Source organism: Panthera onca, chromosome B4, assembly GCF_046562875.1.
Source record: "Panthera onca isolate mPanOnc1 chromosome B4, mPanOnc1 haplotype 2, whole genome shotgun sequence".
NCBI classification, from domain to species: Eukaryota; Metazoa; Chordata; class Mammalia; order Carnivora; family Felidae; genus Panthera; species Panthera onca.
Window position 1 is genome coordinate 111,132,341 of NC_138345.1, and position 17,930 is coordinate 111,150,270.

A 17,930-nucleotide genomic window follows, 5' to 3' on the forward strand; every position below is an offset into this window, starting at 1 on the left:
AAAAAGTATTAGTTGGGATAATTCATTAATAAGAGACACTTTCCTCATCTACTATGTGGCTATCCAGTACTAGAGTTCATATAAGAAAGGCAAAACAGGGGCGACTGGGTGGCTCAGTCGGTTAAGCATCCGACTTTGGCTCAGGTCATGATCTCGCGGTCCGTGAGTTCGAGCCCCGCATCAGTCTCTGTGCTGACAGCTCAGAGCCTGGAGCCTGTTTCAGATTCTGTGGCTCCCTCTCTCTCTGACCCTCCCCCGTTCATGCTCTGTCTCTCCCTGTCTCAAAAATAAATAAACGTTAAAAAAAAATTTTTTTTAATAAAAAAAAAAGGCAAAATAAATGCTTGGTTATTTTAGTAAGTTTCAAGATAATGAATTGATTCCCTATCACCCTCTGAAGGTAAACAATTTTTAAAATACCATTATTTACCAGCTTTTACTTTTATATTTCATACTATATATTATGACTAATTAAAAAATGATGCTGATAATATTTTTTTACCATTTCTTGAGTACGTATATGGGCCAAAGCATTTTGCCATATATTTTATACACATTATTCCAATCCCACTGAAGGGATTTATATGTATATTATCAATACCCTGAACACCGGTTAACTCCATTCATCTACCATATAAAATGTAATTTTATTTTAATTTATTTCTAATTACAGTTCAGTACAGATAGGTTATAAACACTGAGTTAGATGTTCAGTCATCTGTAATTAAAGTGCATCAGAACATGTTTATTTTACTTGCTACGTGCCCACAGATTCAGTGTTTCTATTTTGCAAGTGTGCTGGGCTTGCTTTTAACCTCTTTAATTGTAAAAAGAAAGCCAGCCTTTCAAAATTAAAAGGAACAGTCAATAAAGCTTAAAGTGATTCATTTAGCCTTGAATTGGGAGAGATGGATCATGAGGCTAGAAGAATAGAGAGTGGACAGACTCATTTGGAAGAGTCTCTAAGAACAACCTAACATCGAATGCAACAGTATAGGTGAAGAAGTTGGGGCAATATGGGAAATAAACCAACCCAAACTAAATCTGAAAGGGAAACTGCCTTTAAAGGAAAGAAATGTCTGACAAACGCAGAGAAAGTCACCTCCAGCACAATATTGCAAAATGAAAATTGGTGATTTTAATATGAGTTTCATTGAACAAATCGTATGATGACTCCAAGTTCTCACCTGGCTCTTTCCCACATTCTGACAGGGCCCCAAATCCACATATATGCCCCTTGCCTCTAAATGCCCTGAGATGTTATCCCTGGTTTTTAGTATTCATTTAATTAGTGGTTCTAAACCCTGGCCGTAAAACATAATCATATTGGGCAACGAGACAAATGTCAGGGCCTTACCCCAGACCAATGGCAATGGATTCTGTGGAGATGAGAATTGGCCATCTGTATGCTTTAGAACTGTCCAGGTGATTATAACGTACAGCAGTGATGAGAACAGAATGAGATGATTTCTATGCAAGAGCTATTCCAACATGAAATATGTATTATGGAAAAGTAATTGACATCTCTCCAGTTCACATTACAGCCTCTCTTTCTGTATAACTTATAACAAGGTCTGCTCATTCTACGTATTGCAGGAACAATAAGACTTCTTCAAAGGAAACAATCAACAGAGCTGGAGGAGAAACCTTTGATGTATCCATTTCAACACACAACTTCTCTTAAATGACATCTATTATCTCCTGACCGAGAGTTGGAAGACCTTTGGTACATAAAGATCCATAGTATACCTTCTTTGCAAATGTAAAATGGCATCAACGGACAAGTTAAAATTCTAAAACAAGAATGCAAAAACTATAAAAACTATCACCTCCAGAAGAACACAACATCAATGTAAAAAGCTTTGAAATGAGGAAAGTTACATCTTGGACAGTGAGAATATCTGCTCCTTGCCTCTAAAGGGGAAGGGAAGAACTCTAAGGGAAGAACTATAAACTGTCAAAATTTCATTCTAACCAAAAACTGTTCACCATTTTTTCAATAGCCCTAAATATTTCTTTGATAATGTCCTAATCTGAACATACTACATCAAAAATCTTAGAGTAAAACGTTACTGAGCAGAATCAAATACATTTACCGCATGGAGTACCAGTGCCATTCTTTATAGTCTCTACCGTGCCCTCTGGCCTCCAGAAGCCAGATAAAGTGCCGTGGCAGGTGTGTGTGTGTGTGTGTGTGTGTGTGTGTGTGTGTGTGTGTGTATGTGTGAGCATGTGTGTGTATGTGCACGCACGTGCACATGCACGGGCACACACACGCGTGCCCTCTGTAAGATCTTACTAGAGCAGCCCAGCAGAGCATGCCTTGCTATATCAATGGCCACCCTGAGCTTGCCTTTCTGAGAAAAAAGAACTTCCCCCTGCTCTGCAAGTTCTACAAACTACCGCAACGAGGATTATTTTAACTCACCCTGAAGTACACGTAAAGCACGCTAACCCACCTGTGTCAAAACACTGAGTTGTTCCATGATGTGCTCTAAAGCATCAGTCACGGCGAGTGGTATGCTTCTCTGGCTCTCAGAAGGGAAGTCACTCGTGTCTTCTGTTTTCTTTTTCGAGGTTGTTGGTGAACATTCCGATGACAATAAAGAAGGGTTCAAGAAATAACTGTTGATCTCTTCACCTTTGTCTGCTAAGGTTCTAACAGTGGTATCTGTTATCTTTGACATCATAGAAAAGATAGGAAGAGTTATATTTTCCAAGCCTTAAAAGGAGTTTTCAATATTCCTCTTCTAAATAACCAGCTTTCATTTAATTATTTACCCTCAAATACAGTATTATAGAAATTACTATTGCAGGGAGAAAATAAAGCTAACAATGAATAGAGAAAATTTACTATTTTCCTTGGTATTTTAATGAAATACACTTTGTATGTATCTGTCTGAAAGAGGAGGCATTCTACCACTAAAAAGACTGTTAGATGCAGTCCAATTCTTAATTAAAAACAAATACCATATCAAGATGACTATTATTTTTACAAAAATCAAAAATAACAAGTATTGGTGAGGATGTGGAGAAATCAGAACGCTCATGCAATTGCTGGTGGGAATATAAAATGGTGCAGCTGCCGTAGGAAACAGTTTGGCTGTTCCACAAAAAGTTAAACATAGAATTACCATATGATCTAACAATTCCACTCCTAAGGATAAATCCAAAAGAACTGAGAGCAGAGACTTAGATACTTTTACACCATTGTTCATAGCAGCTTTATTCACAATAGCTGAAAGGTGGAAACAACAGGAGTATCCATTAGCAGATAAACATATAAACAAAATGTGGTATACACATACAATAGAACATTATTTAGCCACAAAAATGACTGGAATTCTGATACATGCTACAACAGGATGAACCCTGAAAATACTATGCTAAGTGAAATAAGCCAAACACAAAGGAAAATAGTGTATGAGTCTACTAATATGAGGTATGTACAATAGGCAAATTCATAGAGAAATAGTAAAGGTTACTATGGGCAGGAGGGACGGGGAGGGTGGAGTTATTGTTTGATGGGTCCAGAGTTTCTATTTGGAATGGTGAAAAAGTTCTCAAAATAGATAGTGGTGATGATTACACAACACTGTGAATACTTATTGCCAGTAAACTGTGCACTTAAAAATGGTTAAAAGGGTAAATTTTATGTTGTGTATATTTTACCACAGCAAAACAAAAAACATAAAAACCCTCCAAACAATTGGAAATGAACAACCTGAAAATAAAATAAAATAAAATAAAAAAGCTCCATTTACAATAGCACCAAAAAGAATAAAATACTTAGGATAAATTTAATAAAAGAAGTGTAAGACTGATACATTGAAAACTGCAAACATCACTGAAAGAAATTAAGGATATAAATAAATGGAAAGGCATCCACACCTGTGACACGTTCATAGACCAACCAGAACACTTAATACTGTTAAGATGGCAATACTCCCCAAATTGATGTGTACAGATTCAATAGAATTCCTATCAAAATCTTAGCTGCCTGGTTTGCAGAAATTGACAAGCTGATCTAAAATTCATAAGGAATGCAAGGAACCCAGAATAGCCAAAATAATATTGAAGAATAAAGTTAGAGGACTCACACTTCCCAATTTAAAAATTTACTACAAAACTACAGTAGTCATAAAAACAAACATATAGATCAACGGAATAGATCTATATGGCAGTGGGCATAAAGACAAACATATAGATCACCGGAATAGATCTATATGGCAGTGGGCATAAAGACAAACATATAGATCAACAGAATAGAACTGAGAGTCCAGAAATAGTCCTTCCACCTCTGGTCAATTGTTTTTTTTTTTTAACAAGGTTGCCAAGACAATTTAATGGTGAAAGAATAGTGTTTTTCACAAATGATGCTGGAAAAAGTAGATGTCTAAGTTCAAAAGAATGGATTTGGACCCTTACACCATATACAAAATTACCTCAATATGGATCATAGACTTAAATATAAGAACTAAAACTATAAAACTCTGAGAAGAAAACATACAAATAAATTTTCCTGACCTTGGATAGACAGAGGCTATTTAGACACAACACCAAAAGTACAAATAACTGACTAAATAAATTGGACTTTATCAAAATGAAACACTTTTGTACTTCAAAAGATATGATCAAAAAACTGAAAAAAAAAACTCCACAGAATGGAAGAAAATATTTGCAAATCATATATTTGATAAGAGACTTGTTGATGAACATATAAAGAACATATGAACTCTTACAAATCACATATAAAAAGAAAAATACCTCAAAATATGGTCAAAGTATCTGAATAGATGTTTCTCCAAAGATACACAAATGGCAAGTTCATAAAAAGATGCTCAACATCATTAGCCATCAGGGAAATAAATGCAAATCAAAGCCACAATGAGATACCACTTCACACCCACTAGGATGACTAAAACAAAAAAGACAGAATCTAAGAAATGTTGGTGAAGATGTAGAGAAATTGGAACCCTCAATATATTCACTAGTGCAACTGTATAAAGGTACAACCACTTTGGAAAATAGTTTGGGTAGTTCCTTGAAATGTTAAAGAATTACCAAAAGACCTAGCAATTCCATTCCTTGGTATATACCGAAGACAAATGAAACTTGCTCATGAATGTCATGGAGGCATTATTCATAATAGCCCAGAAAATGGAAACAATTCATATGCATCCAAATGCTGTGATAATGAATGGATAAACAAAATGTGGTATAACCATACAATGAATGTTATTTACCCAAAAAGGAAAGGAGTACTAATATATGCTACAATGTGAATGAGCCTTGAAAACATTAAGCTAAGTTAAAGAAGCTATATACAAAGGCCATGCATTGTATGATTTCATGTACGTGAAATGGTCAGAATAGATAAATGTATGAAGACAGACTGAGATTAGTGGTTGCCAGGAGCTAGGAGGAGAGAAGAAGGGGGAGATACTGGTAGTGGGTATGAGGGTGATGAAAATGATCTAAAATTCTCAGTCACCTGGCTGGCTCGGTCTGTAAAGCATGGGACTCTTGATCTCAAGGTTGTGAGTTTAAGCCCCATGTTGGGTATGGAGCCAAAAAGAGAGAGAGAGAGAGAGACAGAGTGGAAGGAAGGAAGGAAGGAAGGAAGGAAGGAAGGAAGGAAGGAAGGGAGGAAGGAAGGAAATAAAATGTTCTAAGATTATTTTTGGAGTGGTAAAATAGTTCTAAAATTAGATACTGGTGATGGTTACACAACTTTGTGAATATACTAAAAACCTTTGAATCATACACTTTAATAGGGTGAATTTTATAGTATGTGAATTATATCTTGTTAAAGCTATTGTGAAAAACAAACAAAAATCCAAATACATATCACAGAAAAAATTTTAAAGTTTTTAATCAATTTTACATTTCTGGTTATCACATGAGAGTTCCTGAGAGAGGTCACCTCAAACATGTTACCTTAATGATGATGATGATGATGGTGACAACAGGGCTTGTTTTATACTTGGTACTGTTTCAAGTACTTTACACACATGAACTGATTTAATTCTCACAATAATCCCATCAAGTAGGTTCTACTAATATTCCCATTTTACAAATGAGGAAACAGAGATACAGAGAGATTGAGTAACTTGCCCAAGGCCATACATACACGTAGGAAAGATGTATGAGACGTAACCAATCATAAATCTCCATGATCCTTCCAACCATTTTTTTAGGAATATGAAAACTTTCAAGTTTCCTCTGTCACAATCTTACAAATTCACCACTTGTTGAAAATAATAAAAAACTCAAAATCCACCATTCACAATTCAAGTGTATTTTAAAAGTATGTATAAAATGCATCTTTGTACTCCTACCTAGCTAAGTGTATCTGGCTCAGGGTCTCTCTGTTTGTTCACTCAGAGAATAGTCCCGGGACCCTGCTCTGTGCTAGGCACCATTCTAGGCAGTGAGAACCTAGCAGTGGGTAGCATGACCCAAGACTTGGCTCTCCTGAAGCTTGAGCCCTTCAGTCATTTGGTAATACATCTTTTCTACTTTTCACCCTCTGAAATTTATAAACTTATATTTTTGTTTTATTGTCTAGCAGGTTATATTTATCTTCAAAAACCATCCTAGTCACTGAGCAGTTTTGCTCTGTACCCCTATTTTCCCCCTTTGTGATGTGCCTGACAATGTTAAAGTGTGAACCCAAAATACCTGAGTGGTATTATTTTAGGATATGAAGCACTCATTAAAATCCACACCTCAAAACAATCCCATTACTAACCCTTTGAATTATTCATTCCACGTGGGGAAGTAAAGCTAAAATTGTCATTAAAATGTCCAGAAGCAAAATTCCTAGCAATCACAGACCATGGAAGAACAAGTTAACACAAAGGATTTTTAATGTTACTGATTAGCCAGAAGCAACTATGACCCACTCATTCATGCTCTGAGCTAAGGGAAGTGGGAAAGAAACATACAGAATTTCTTTACCTGGGTCCCCGGCTAGTGGCTGGTGGCAATGATGGAAATGAAAGCCCCATAAAGATGAGTATGAAATATAAAAAGGATTTGCTGAGAAGCCCTGCCTCACAATCACGGCCTGCATTCCAGATCCTGGGCAGTCATCTCACCGATCGGGAACAATGTGTGGATGGCCATGTACAACGCAATGATCCTCATCCCAAAATAATTCCTCCTCAAAGAACAGACTTTTTTTTTTTTTTTTAACATTGCTTCTGCTCTGCCTGCAATGCCTTCTCTCCCCTTCCAGCAGAACTGAATTCTTTTTGATCTCTAAATGTCGGCTTAATTGTCACTTCAGAAGGTCTTCCCTGACAACCTTCCTGAAACTGGACCTTCCATTCTCCAACATGGCATCCTGATGTTTTCCTCCATAACTGATCAGAGTTGGTGTCTACATATTTGTTCCCAGTTTACTGTCTGTCTCCCTCACTAGACTGTGCTATGCCCACTCCCTTACCACTGCATCCCCTCGACTGGGCAGGAACTTGAATCCTTTTGAATATGTTAAGCGTTTGTATGCAGATTTTATTACTGTTCTCAAAGATGGAAACCAAACACTCCATATGACCAAGGCAGTCTTTTTCACATGGGTCACATCACACCTACATAAGTACATGCAAATATCACTACATGCAAATATCACTCCCTAGACGGTAAAGGGAGGTCTAGGGAGTAAAAGATCTCAATGCAGTCTTAACAATGCTTTTCTTGTTGGGACCAGCATCAAATAGATTACTATGATATGACATGTGGAGATGAATAAAACACAGAAAAGGGTATGGGCAGAGAGAGGGGAAGAACTTGATCTACATTCTACATTAGCCACCTGACGTAGCTGTCTCTCAGAGGTACTGGAGCCTAGAAATTAGCAGATTCTTTCCCATGAACCAACCCCAACTTTGCGTCTTATTTGTACAGGGAGAGAGAGATGCACAGCTTGGGGAAGTTTTAACACACTCATTCATAAAATAAAAAAATTAAAAAAATGAGAAAGGCAAAAATATGTTTAAGATTCTGGGCCGTCCAAAGTCCAGCAAGTGAGGCTTTGGTCCCTACTGCTCTCAGTGCATCAGGCCCTCCCCTACCTCAAAGCTGCTAGCATTCATTTCCTGGGTAAATGCTTCCCAAGCACCAACATCATACTAAGCATTTACCAACGTTAAATTTTATGTCGCCGACCAAAATGAATGAAATCTTGCTATTTGCAACAACACGGATGGAGTCAGAATATATCATGCTAAGCAAAGTAAGTCAGAGAAAGATAAGTAGCATATGATTTCACCCATATGTGGAATTTAAGACACAAAACAGATGAACATAGGGTAAAGGAAGGAAAAATAAGATAAAAAGAGAGAGGGAGACAAACCGTAAGAAACTCTTAAATATCCACAAACTGAGGGTTTCTGGAGGGGTGTTGGGTGGGGGATGGGCTAAATGGGTGATGGGCATGAAGGAGGGCACTTGTTGGGATGAGCACTGGGTGTTGCAACTAAGTGATGAATCACTAAGTTCTATTCCTGAAAACAATATTACACTATATGTTAACTAATGTGGACCTACATTTTTTTTTAAATTGAAAAAAAAAAATAAAGGTAAGCATGGTGCAAGAGAAGTGTGTAAGAATTCTGCTCTCAAGAATTCTCTGTTGTGGTGAGAGAATGAAGACAGAGCAAGGCCCAGAACCCTTGCAGCGCCTGGCACATCACTTGCACTGCAGAATGAACAAGAAACACGGCAGACAAATGACTAGAAGACTGCAGAAAAGAGCAAATGCTTTGGTACTTCATAAAAGGAAGAAATCACACTATGTTCCCTTATCTCTTTTATTGCTGACACGTGAAGTACAGGGAGGTAAGAAGAGCTCTTTCGCTGGCTGAGTCAGCAAACGAAGGCCTCCAATGGTAGGCATTAAAGCCACAGCAAAGAGCAAGGGAGATGTGGCACCTTCCTTCATGGAGCTTGCAGTTCTCCAAGGAACCGCTTCCTCCAAAAGGATGGCAGGACAATCACCACCCCTATCCTTGGATAGGCCCATGGTTGCCATCTCAAAGATGGAAAATGCAGCCTCACCAACTGCATGAATAAATCTGAGTGGCTGAGAAACCCTTATTTCTACACGTTAAAAGGCTCGACTCCCCATCGGAACATACAAAATAAAACAAGAGGTACAGAGTTGACTAATGCAAACAGCTTTGATGGGCTGGAGAGCTATATACAAAAGCTCTGATATTCTGGGGTCAAAGGGCTCTTAGCAGGTTGTGTAGATGTCATGGAAAAATTAATGCACAATTTTTCACTCGTCACTTAGAGAACGAATTTTTAATACATTAATAGAAATTGAAAATTGTGGCATTTGTAAGCAAATTTTTATCAGGAAATTAACCATGTGACAATGTAATCAAGGGCCCCACATCTAAACTATTACTATTTATATAATGAACAATGGAACATTCAAGATACTGTGGTGCTCCATTACACCTGGGAGATCATGTATTATATTCATTCCCTTCCTCTCCTCTCCTCTCCTCTCCTCTCCTCCCCTCCCCTCCCCTCCCTCCTCCTCCTCCTCCTACCCCTCCTCCTCTTCTCACTCACTCCATCTGGGTGAGCAAGTCAGAACTAATCACGGGTGTAACTTCACTCTCATAAGTCATCATTCCTGCCATCAGTAGAGCACTGTCATTTCTTGTTATATTTGTGTTCATATGTCTATATTCCCAACTAGTTTATGAGAGGTAGTCTCTTGAGTTCAGTGGCCATAACTTTATCTTTTTTTCTCAGGTGTCTAGTACAGTGCATGAGACACTGATAGGGCTCAGCTGTTGTGGAACTTTGATTGCGATTCACTGAATTCACTGTCCTATATCGGTTGAACCATGAACAAAATATAAATATTGATAATTTGACAGTATTTGGAGACAAGCAAAAACCCAAAGTTAAGCTAATGCCATTCTCTACTAAAAATTACTGTCTGAAATGCCTCTTCAGAGGCACAATAAGGGAGCAATGGAAGCATTTATCATTTAACTGCAAATCTGCAAATCACTTCTTGATTTTTACCCACCCCCCCCCCCCCAGCATACTTGATGGTTTCTAATGGCCTAGCATAAAGACTTTCTGACAAATAGGAATGCAAACGTAGGCATGTCACATGTAAAGATAACCAATGACTTGGCCTTCAGATATATAATAAATGGGTTAAAATAAGTCAGTGTTGGCTTATAACTAATGATTTTAGTCTTGGCTTAATTCTGTAACTACAGAATAAAACAGACAAAAGTCAGAAAAGTCTATCCAAAGTGGTCTTGATGTGAGCTAATGTGAGTTTCCCATCATTGAAAATGCTAAAATAGACTTGCGATGGTCATTTGTTAGGGATATTATGAAAAATATACAAGCATCAGGTCAGGAAATTCTACTGAATGCCCTTCAAAGTCCCTTCCATTCTGGATATTCTGAAATTTTTAATATTTATTTATTTATTTATTTATTTATTTATTTATTTACAGAGCATGAGCAGGGGAGGGGCAGAGAGAGAGGGAGACACAGAATCCGAAGCAGGCTCCAGGCTCTGAGCTGTCAGCACAGAGTCTGACGCAGGGCTCAAGCTCACAAACCGTGAGATCATGACCTGAGCAGAAGGATATTCTGAAATTTTTAAATCACTGCACGCTCGCACACACACACACACAGTTATAAAATGCCTGCCTGAAACAGACTACGATAACAAAAAAATCTTTTGCTGGACAAAAATAAAGGTAACTATTATTTTTCAAATAAAGAATGGATTATTTACTTTCAATAACATTTAGAATACAAATGTGAAACTTCAATAATCTCTGTATGCAATCTAAAATAATGAAGATATAACACTCATTCAAACAGCATTATTTTATTTAGCACCTACACATCAGAGAAATTCTAAATGCCAGGGATACATAAGTGCATTAGTGTCCTACTGCTGCTGTGACAAATTACAAGTTTAGTTGCTTAAAACAACACAAATTTATTATCTTAAAGTTCTGGAGGTCAGAAGTCCAAGATAGGTTTTGCAGAGGTGCCAGGAGAGCTGTGTTCCTTGTGGAGACCCTTGAGAGAGTCTGTCCCTTGCCTTTTCTGGCTTCTAGAGACTACTGCTTTCCATGGCTCCTGACTGTATTACATTAATCTCTGCTTCCATTACCATATCTCCTTCTCTAATTTTCATGACTCCTTCCTCCCCTTACAGGCAACCCAGTGATTGTATTGGGCCCACCCGAATAATCCAGGATAATCTCCCCAACTCAAGATCCTTAACATCATCACGTTTGCAAAGTCTCTTTTGCCATGTAAGAAAACACATTCACATATTCTGGGAATAGAAACATGGACATCTTTAAAGGATCGTTATGCTGCCTACTATAAGGAATGAATAAATGAGATCTCGTCAACATGGGGTTATAATCAAGTGGGTGAAACAAGAAAATAAATATACAGATATGTGACGTAATGTCAGGTAATCACCAGGGCTATGAAGAGAAACAAGGCTGGGTAATGTGCTATCTTACAATATAGCTTCATTGATGATGTATTTTTTTTTTAGTAGGAGAGGTAGAAAATAAATTTTAAGCATCTCAAGTTTGAGACACTTCCAAAGGGAATGAATAGTCATGAATGCCACTGGAAGTATAGGATTCTAGATTTCTGTGGAGAAGTTGTGGAGAGTGATAAGTGGTATCTATTTACCAGTTTTTATAAATGAACACCCAGATGAAGAGATACACAGAGCAAGGTCTGGGAAAAGTCCCAAGTACAGGAGCTTCTGTCTCCTTGAAGTTGGGGTGCTCAGCATATAAATATTATAGCCATGGGCCTATGATCACTTGGGTGGGGGAGTCAAACAAGAGAAGAGTTGCAAAGACTTCAAAAGGCAGGAAGAGAAGGAGCAGGAAAGGTGACTAGTGGCTCATGACGTGGGAAGGGTGGTGATCCAAGTGATGGAAGACTTTCAAGGGGAAGGAGGGGTCACCAGGGCCAAGTCCTGTAGAAAGCCTGAGATAGATGGATCACTGGGGCCGTGACACAAGCAGAATGGTGGGGCCAAAAATTTAATTGAGGTGGATTCAGAAGAGTGGAAAATGACGAAATAAAGATTGAATATAGGCAGCTCTTTTGGGGAGCTCTGCTTTAGAGGGGAACAGAGCAACGAGACAGGAGCTGGAGAAAGAAGAGGGATCAGATGAAGTTTTCCTTTTTAAAGATGATGGAAAAGATCTAGTAGCAGAAGGAGAGCACTGATGTCACAGGGCCGTGAGGTGATAGCTACTCAGTGAATGAGTTGGCTAGGCAGTGCTGAGTGCCCTGGAACTTTGTGTAAATACACTTAAGGTGCAATCAGTCAGCATGACTGTCTAGTCAAAATCAGTTGCTTGGGTGTTGGGGCAGAGTAGGCAAAGAAATAGATTTAACCAGGTTGAAAATTTCTGGGTGAGTACAACAGAGGGAGGAAGGGACAAGAGCATGGCCGTAATAATGGACTACAGAATCTGAGGAAAAGGAGAGGGACGCAGACACAGGAGGTGGGCAGTGACAAGGCAGGAGGCTCAATGGATCGGAGACCCTTTTAGAGTTGATGAATTATCAAAATTGGAGGACTGGAGGAAGTGGTGGCCAAAGAGTAGGAGGCTTTACACTGAGTTTACCATCAGCACAAAGGATTCAGACAGTCACTGGGTTCATCTGAGATTCCTGACAGAGAGAAAATGGCTGTCTTTCAGAAGTGACTCAGAGTGTTGCTCTATCTTTAGCTCTCTCCTTCAGATCAGAAGCCTGTGCTAACAGGAGTAGATAAACCAATCAGGAAAACAGAAAAAGGAGCTATAGAGTCACCCATGTGGGATTGTCACAGGACCACAGCACAAGATTCATTCGCAATTTCTAAAATTGCTAGGAAGGAAATCCTGAAGGAGGTAACCACATCTCTTCTATTGTGTACATCTGCACAGCGTATTGTATAGCCTTGTAAAAACATACCCACCTGTGCCAGTCTTACTGGCTTAAGAGTATCTCTTGGATAAAATCAGAGAATGTCATGTGAAATTTGTGTCTCCCAAACTAAATTGGCTGAGCTGACAAAGACTTCTGCTTGTCCCTTGGGAGAAATCATATGTCTTTTCTTCAAAGAAAGAGCCTTCAGGCTTCAGGGATAAGGTTTTACAGAGGGTTTTGATTTTTTCTTCTTCAAACCAAATTGGAAATTTTGTTTTTGTCAGAAGACTTGAAAAAAACACATCCCCATGCAGCTATCAACTATAACATCTGAATGTTTAATTCAATCCCCTTGGAAAAGGCAGCTGTGGCAACAAATCAACTGTCTGTCTTTGTCTTTAATCTTCATTCTCATCTCTAGAGAAGCTTATTAACTTTGAAGGATACACGAACTTGCAGGATACAACGAGGACATATAAAATCTGTACAAAAACGGCCTTATACGATTTACCTCTTACATGATTAGGCAAACGCAAACTATGACACTTCACTCTTTGTTTAAAAAAGGTGCGTGCATGTGCGTGTATCTAAATTTTGAGGCAGGTAATAGCTTATATTATACAATGATGTGTTTCTTAAAGATATTTTATATTCAAGTATTACATCTTGGAGAAAATGGAAGTTTGACGTGGAAAGCCATATTTGGTTTAGTTTCACCCACATGTCTCAAAAGAGCCATCTGTTCACCTTTTAGAAAACTGCCCTTCTCTGTGTGCACAACAGCAACCAAGAGAAATTCAAACATGAGTGAATAAGAAATGCAACCTCACTGCAATCCTAACATTTCTTTAGGTAGGCTCCATGCCCAGCATGGAGCCCAATGTGGGGCTTGAACTTACAATCCTGAGATCAGGTCCCAAGCTGAGATCAAGAGTCAGATGCTTAACGGGTGCCCCATTACTAACATTTTTGGATGAATCAGTAATCCTTCTCTTTTATCCAACTAGTAACTGTGTTTTTAAAAAGTGCCAACTATGCTTTAAAATTTTCAGTAAAAATGTATAGAGAATAATAAAGCAACCTTAAGAAAGAAAGCAGACCCTTTTCTGATCTATCTTCTTTCCTTTCCCTTTTAAAAGATAACACTATCTTGAATATGTCATCTATCATCCCAATTCATGTCCCTTTACTTTTTACCACATCTGTAGACATCCCTAAATAATAGTACAGCTTTTGCATGTATTAGAACTACACATTTAAAAAATGCAATGCTACTGTATTATATCCTTTTAGAACTTTTTGTAAATCAACAGTTTTTGATTTGTCTATGGTGATGCAGCCAAGTCTAGTTCACTTTCACTGTCAAATACTATTCTGCTGATCGACTAATCTACAACTTATACATTCTTTGTACTCGCATTAAGGGTTACAACGAGCAGTCTTATAAATGTCTCCTGTATACAGGTGCAACCGTTTCTCTAGACTGGAAAAGTCATAGTTTTACCACATATTTTCCGAAATATTACCCAGACTTATTCTCATATGAGAAGACAATCTCCCCTTTTTTACAAAATTAAGTATTTAATTGTTAGACATTTTAAATTTTAACAAAATTATGGCCAGGAAATGGAATTCCATGGTTTTCATTTCACTGTGCATTTCCATGATTACTGGTAACTTGAGTATATTTTATATGTATATTATCATTCTTCTGCAAATTGTCTGTTTAAACCCTCTGTCCACTTTTTTTTTCCCCTTAATACATTTTATTTTATTTTTTTTTCCAATATACGAAATTTATTGTCAAATTGGTTTCCATACAACACCCAGTGCTCATCCCAAAAGGTGCCCTCCTCAATACCCATCCCCCACCCTCCCCTCCCTCCCACCCCCCATCAACCCTCACTTTTTAATTGGTCTACCTCTCTTCTTCCTAATTTAAGAGTTCTTTATACATTCTGGATACTAGTACTTTGTTGTTTATATGTATAATATGTCTCCTACTCTGTGGTTTGTCTTCACTTCTATTTTATGGGATTGTCTTTATTCATACAAGTTTTTGTTTTAAATGTAGTCAGATTTGCTAAATCTTCCTTTGTAATTTTTGCATTTTGTATTGTGTTTAAGGAATCCTTGCGCACTAGGAATGTATAAGTATATTCTCCTGTTTTCTTTTAGATGTTCTGAGTGTTGTTTTTTGCATTTAGGCCTTTAACCCCTCTGGTATTGATTTTTGTTTGTGGCTAAAAGTAAGAAAATAATCATATATTTTTTCTCAATTAGCCAGTTGTCCCAGCAGCATCTACTGAACAGTCTATTTAGTGACCAGTCCATCTTCATGTGTCTGCAAAGCCTGGCCTTTCACGACCGACCATCTGTAATTGTGTGGCTCTGTTTGTGTGCTCCCCATTGTGGGCTCTCTGTCTCTCCCTGTAACAATACCACATTTAGAGCTTAATGAATCTCCAATCCTCAAATTTCTTCAAAACTGTCCTGTTCCAAAAATTGGCTATTTTTGGCCCTTTCTCTTCCATAGGAGCTTTAAAACCAACGTTTTAGGTTTCATTAAAAATCTTACTGGGAGGAAAATAAATAAATAAATCTTAAAAAAAAAAAAAAAGTGGGGTGGGGGGCACCTGGGTGGCTCTGTTGATTGAGCATCCGACTTCAGCTCAAGTCTTAATCTCAAGGTTTTTGAGTTCGAGCCCCACATCGGGCTCACTGTTGTCAGCACAGAGCCTGCCTGCCTTGGATCTTCTGTACCCTCTACCACCCCTTCCCAGTTTGCGCTTTCTCTCAAAAATAAATAAATCTTTAAAAAACAATCTTACTGGGAGGTTTACTAGAATTGCCTTGAATTTGTAGATTTATTCGGGAGAATTAACGTCGTAATGACATTGAGCCACCCTATCTACAAACATGACATTCCAAAAATGCCATGTAATGTTTTATTAATTTCATGTTAATCTGTATTCTCTGTATCATTTCAATCTTAACATATGTGCCTCAAAAGCAAATACATCACTACCATGTTAGTATCATAATAGTTATTCAGACAGTGCCCAATTTACGATGATGTTTCAAATTACAATTTTTCAAATTTATGATGGTGTACAAGCAATACGCATTCAGTAGAATCACAATTCAAATTTTAAATTTTGATCTTTTCCTGGGCTATCAACATACATGGGGTATGATGCTCACTGGTGATTCTGGGCAAGGGCAATGAGCCACAGCTCCCAGTCAGTCACACAATGTCAACGGTAAACACCTGATACACTTTCAACCATTCTGTTTTTCATTTTCAGTACAATATTCAATAACTTACATAAGATATTCAACAACTCATTATAAAATAGGCTTTGTGTTAGATGATTTTGCCCAACCGCAGGCTAATGTGGAGTTAGCACAATTAAGATAGGCAAGGCTGAGCTATGATGTTCGGCAGGTTAGGTGTATTAAATGCAGTTTATCAGGATGTAACAGTGTTGGGAAGTCGAGAAAGATCTGTACACAGAAAGCCAACCAGATCAAGTCAAAGTATATCCTCAAATAACCATCCTCAGTATTTTTGTGAAACATAAAGCTATCCTAGAATCAGGGGCATTATTTGGAAAATGTTTTTGAAAAATTATTTCCTGAGCTTGCTTATTCTCAGAGATAAATAATGCCGTTTCCTTCTCACAGGCTCTATTCTCTGTTGCTCAAAACTCTTCAAGTGCCAGATTCAAAAGAAGTGAGCTGTGTGTTAAAAGTCATGAGATAATTCTTTTCAATTGTACACACAAAGTAAATCATGCTTTGCTCGCTTGAATAAGACTTTAGCTCCCTTACTGTATTTGTTTTTTTAATGCTACGAAGAGGCAATTTTAAGACAAGAATTTATCCAATCATTTAACAAAGCTACAATTCAGAAAACTGGCAAGCTTTACAGAACATCTTTTAGAGAGCAAATATTGTATTTGTTTATTTATTGTTCTATTCATCATGTAGCATAATGTGAATATTATAGTACAATTAACAATAACTGTGATTATAACAGTTATATATATTCGCAGCTGGGTATGAGAACCACTCTTCTGTCTATTTATCATTCATTAAACCTTTCAAAAAACAGAGAGTGAAAGCTTTCTATGAGAATTCAGTATACACAGTGTACATTGTATTAGTTGACTTTAATTTGCATCTGCTAAATAGTGAAGTCTTTCCTTATCTTCCCCAAATAGATGAAATTTGCCCCTCATTTAAATCTCTATAAAAATTCAATTTTACTTCTTAAGACAATTAACAATTTTTCCTTGCATTTCTGCTATTTGTAACATCATGTAATTTTCTATGCTATAATATGGTGGCCATGTGAATGGGACATCAAGTCACACAGACCGTTAACCCTGTATCTTCTGTGTATTAACCGTATGACATGGGACAAATTACTTGACCTGTCTAGGCCTTAGTTTCCTCATTTATAAAATGAAGAAGACAATATTGAACTACATCATAAGGTTGTTGTGAAAATGTAGGTAAAGAGTTTAATACAGGGGCACCTGGGTGGCTCAGCTAGTTAAGCATCCGACTTCGGCTCAGGTCATGATCCCGCAGTTCGTGGGTTTGAGGCCCATGTCAGGTTGAGAGCCCAGAGACTGCTTTGGGTTCTGTGCCTCCCTCTCTCTCTCTCTGCCCCTCACGTGCTCACGCTCTTGTCTCTCTCTCAGAAATAAACATTTAAATAATAAATAAATAAGTAAATAAATAATATAGAAGAGTTTAATATATAGTTTGTATTCACTTACCTACCATCATCAGTATTATCTTATTATGTCCTGTCCCAAATCTTATACAATCTAAATTACAAGCTTCTAGAAGGGCAGAAGCCATAGCTACCTTTCTTTACACAGTGACACTTCGCTGAATAAGGTGTAAGGGTCACATAAATTAATAAAATTTGTTGAATTAAAGATATTTTTCTA

The 17,930-nt window shown here is 37.7% G+C and overlaps 1 protein-coding gene and 1 long non-coding RNA gene across 8 annotated transcripts in view; one reads left to right on the forward strand and one right to left on the reverse strand.

The window, feature by feature from the left end:
- LOC144616881 (uncharacterized) overlaps positions 1-2,091 on the forward strand; it is a 66,337-nt gene extending 64,246 nt beyond the window's left edge. Inside the window, exon 4 of the long non-coding RNA XR_014137971.1 lies at positions 1,597-2,091. This is a non-coding gene — a long non-coding RNA (uncharacterized LOC144616881). The remainder of the gene's footprint in view (positions 1-1,596) is intronic.
- The window catches only part of POC1B (POC1 centriolar protein B), a 95,146-nt gene that overhangs the window by 1,827 nt on the left and 75,389 nt on the right, over positions 1-17,930 (reverse strand). For 6 of the 7 annotated variants that reach the window (XM_060656810.3, XM_060656807.3, XM_060656809.3 and 3 more), the window contains one exon: positions 2,460-2,678. In XM_060656810.3, the coding sequence (XP_060512793.1) occupies positions 2,460-2,678 (219 nt within the window). Of the gene's footprint in view, positions 1-2,459; positions 2,679-17,930 lie in introns of those variants that run through there. The other variant, XR_009617099.3, reaches the window with a different exon arrangement.